Source organism: Aureococcus anophagefferens (genome assembly GCF_000186865.1).
Source record: "Aureococcus anophagefferens unplaced genomic scaffold AURANscaffold_39, whole genome shotgun sequence".
Classification (NCBI taxonomy): Eukaryota; class Pelagophyceae; order Pelagomonadales; family Pelagomonadaceae; genus Aureococcus; species Aureococcus anophagefferens.
The window spans coordinates 316366-318810 of NW_008705596.1; the positions used below are offsets into that span (position 1 = coordinate 316366).

General features: G+C 69.2%; 1 protein-coding gene across 1 annotated transcript; it reads right to left on the minus strand.

Annotated features, from left to right (window-relative positions):
• Positions 1–2220: 2220 nt before the first annotated feature.
• On the minus strand, positions 2221–2445 carry AURANDRAFT_33048 (hypothetical protein; the record flags this gene model as incomplete). Its single annotated transcript, XM_009042905.1, has 1 exon — positions 2221–2445. A coding segment is annotated over one exon (225 nt), but the record flags the coding sequence as incomplete, so codon positions are not given.

Here is a 2445-nt window from a genome sequence, read left to right on the forward strand (position 1 = left end):
CTGAGGATCCCCGGTGCACATCGAGTATTTCCTGAGTCCGAAGAAGCGATGGTGCGTCGATTACGCGTTGGCGCCCGCCGCCGACTGGTGCCGCCTCGTCGTGCCGGCGACGCTGACCATGCACCAGTTTCATCGCGTCGTCATCCAGGCGATGACCTGCGGCGACGACCCTGGCGGCTCCTGCCGGACCTGGTCGTCGACGATGGGTCGATTCTCCATCGAGGTGGACAAGACCGCGGACTGGCACAAAAGTTGCCTCCAAAAGGGCCTCCATCAGAGGCTCTCTCTAGACGGCGGCGGTGTCTATTCACATTTGTCTGAACATGTCAACCCTTTCCGGGCGTGCGAGCACCGCACGTGTCTCGGGGCCGTCCTCTACCGCCGCGGCGCGAGGCTCACGCTTATGGGCGGCGCCTGCGACAAGATTCCCGACTACCGGATCACGCTCGAGCGCGCGTACGCGGTCGAGCCTCGGCCCGGGCTCCTGGACGGCAGAAACGTCGGCCTCGCTCGATGCCTTAAGGGCAAGGCGAGTCGCCGCCGCTCGGAGCCATGGTCCAAGGAGGCCGCCAACGCGCAGCTGCGGACGGACAAAGCCTATCTGAGGAAAAGCCTCTGGCGCGACGACGCGACCGGCTCGTCGCTCGCGCTCCCCTGGTGCGCTACTCGCCGCGAAAGATACTTCTATTCGAAGCCGACGCCTTTGCCCCTGCGCCTCGTCGCGCCGGATTTCCGACCTGTCGCGCTCGCCGGCGAGCCGCCCCTTCCGGCGAGCCCCGACGCTCCAGAGTGCGCGCCCGGCGGCGCCTTTCAGCGGTACATCTCCGGTGACCCCGAGCGCGTCAAGACCAAGTATTGCTGGGATCGCGGCGGGAAATGGTGTTACAACTCCGGCGACGGCGGTGAAGAGACCGACGACGTCGACAGCGACGACGACGCGCTCGCTTTCTTGGTACGGAAACGCAAACGCGTGTCCGCGTCGCTCGCGCCGCCCGCGCCGCCCGCGCCCGCGCCGCTCACGCCCGCGCGCACGGCGACCTCGGCCGCGATCGACGCGTCGGCCGAGCCGGGCGCGCCGCCGCGGACCGCCTGGAAGCCGCCGCCGCCGCCGCGCCAGAGCTACTACGACCGGCCATCGGGCAAGCGCCGCAAGGGGCCGGCATTACCCCTGCCCCTGTGCCTCGCGTCGCGCCGGAGCTAAGAGTGCCCTGCGGATGGAGAACGGCGGCAGCGGGGGGAGTTGGCGAGGACGAGCATCCTTGGCAGCGGGAGGGGTGCGGCCCGCGAGCGGGTCGACGCGCGCGTCCGGGACCCCGCCGCGGGCGGAGCCGCGCTGCTCGTGCTCCGGGGGCACGCCGGCTTGGTGAACTGCCTGGCGACAGTCTCGGACCCGGCGACGGCCGAAGTGACGGTCGCGCCGCGGCTCGCGAGCCTGTGCGCGCCGAAGCACACCGTGCGCCTCTGGGACCCAGTAGGCTCCCGGTCGCGCCGGGCGGCGCCGCGCTGGTCGTGCTCGTCGTCGACGAGCTCCGCGGGGTGCTCGCTGTGACGAGCGACGGACGGGGGCTGGCGGCGGCGACGGGGGAGGGGCTGCCCAGGGTTTTTAAGGGTGACCTAGTCGGACCCTCATCAGTACGGACGTGGGACCTCATAGGCTCCGACGTCTCAGATTGGGAGGTAGTGAGGAGAACAGGGTTAGGTACTGTTTTTAATGTAGGGGGAATCAAGGAGCGGGGGAGTCCCTAGGGGCGGGAGGAGTGCGGGGACGCGTGCGGGGACGGTACGTCCGGTCGCGAAGCAGTCGACGCGAAGGGCGCGAAGCGGTCGACGCGAAGGGCGCGAAGGATCCCTCGAAGAAGACGAGGGATAAGGATTCGATTCACTCGACGACGCTGGCATCAAACCCCGCGAAAGACAACCTCTCCGTCGCGAGCGCGTCGATCGATCGATCGGCTCGAGTGCGTGCTCGAACGCGTCGCCCCCGCCGCGCGGCGACCGGACGCGCTCGCGCGGGCGAAAGCGACCTCCTCGCGGGGCGCGCGGGGGCGCGCGCGCGGCGCCGCCTGGACCCACCTGGGCCGTCGCGAGCGCGTCGAGCGGTCGCGAAGTCTTCCGTCGAGAGGGTGGTGTTCGAAAACACCGGTGTGGTTGTGGTGGTGACCGACGCGACGGCGTCGCTCCCCCGAGGAGGGGCGACGGTCGCGGTCGCCGAGTTCGCGCTTAGGACGAGAACTTGGTGACGGCCTTGGTGCCCTCGGAGACGGCGTGCTTGGAGAGCTCGCCGGGGAGCATGAGGCGGACCGCGGTCTGGATCTCCCGGGAGGAGAGCGTCGCCTTCTTGGAGAAGCGGCAGAGCTTGGAGGCCTCGAGGGCGATGCGCTCGAAGATGTCGTTGATGAACGAGTTCATGATCGACATGCCCTTCTTGGAGATGCCCGTGTCGGG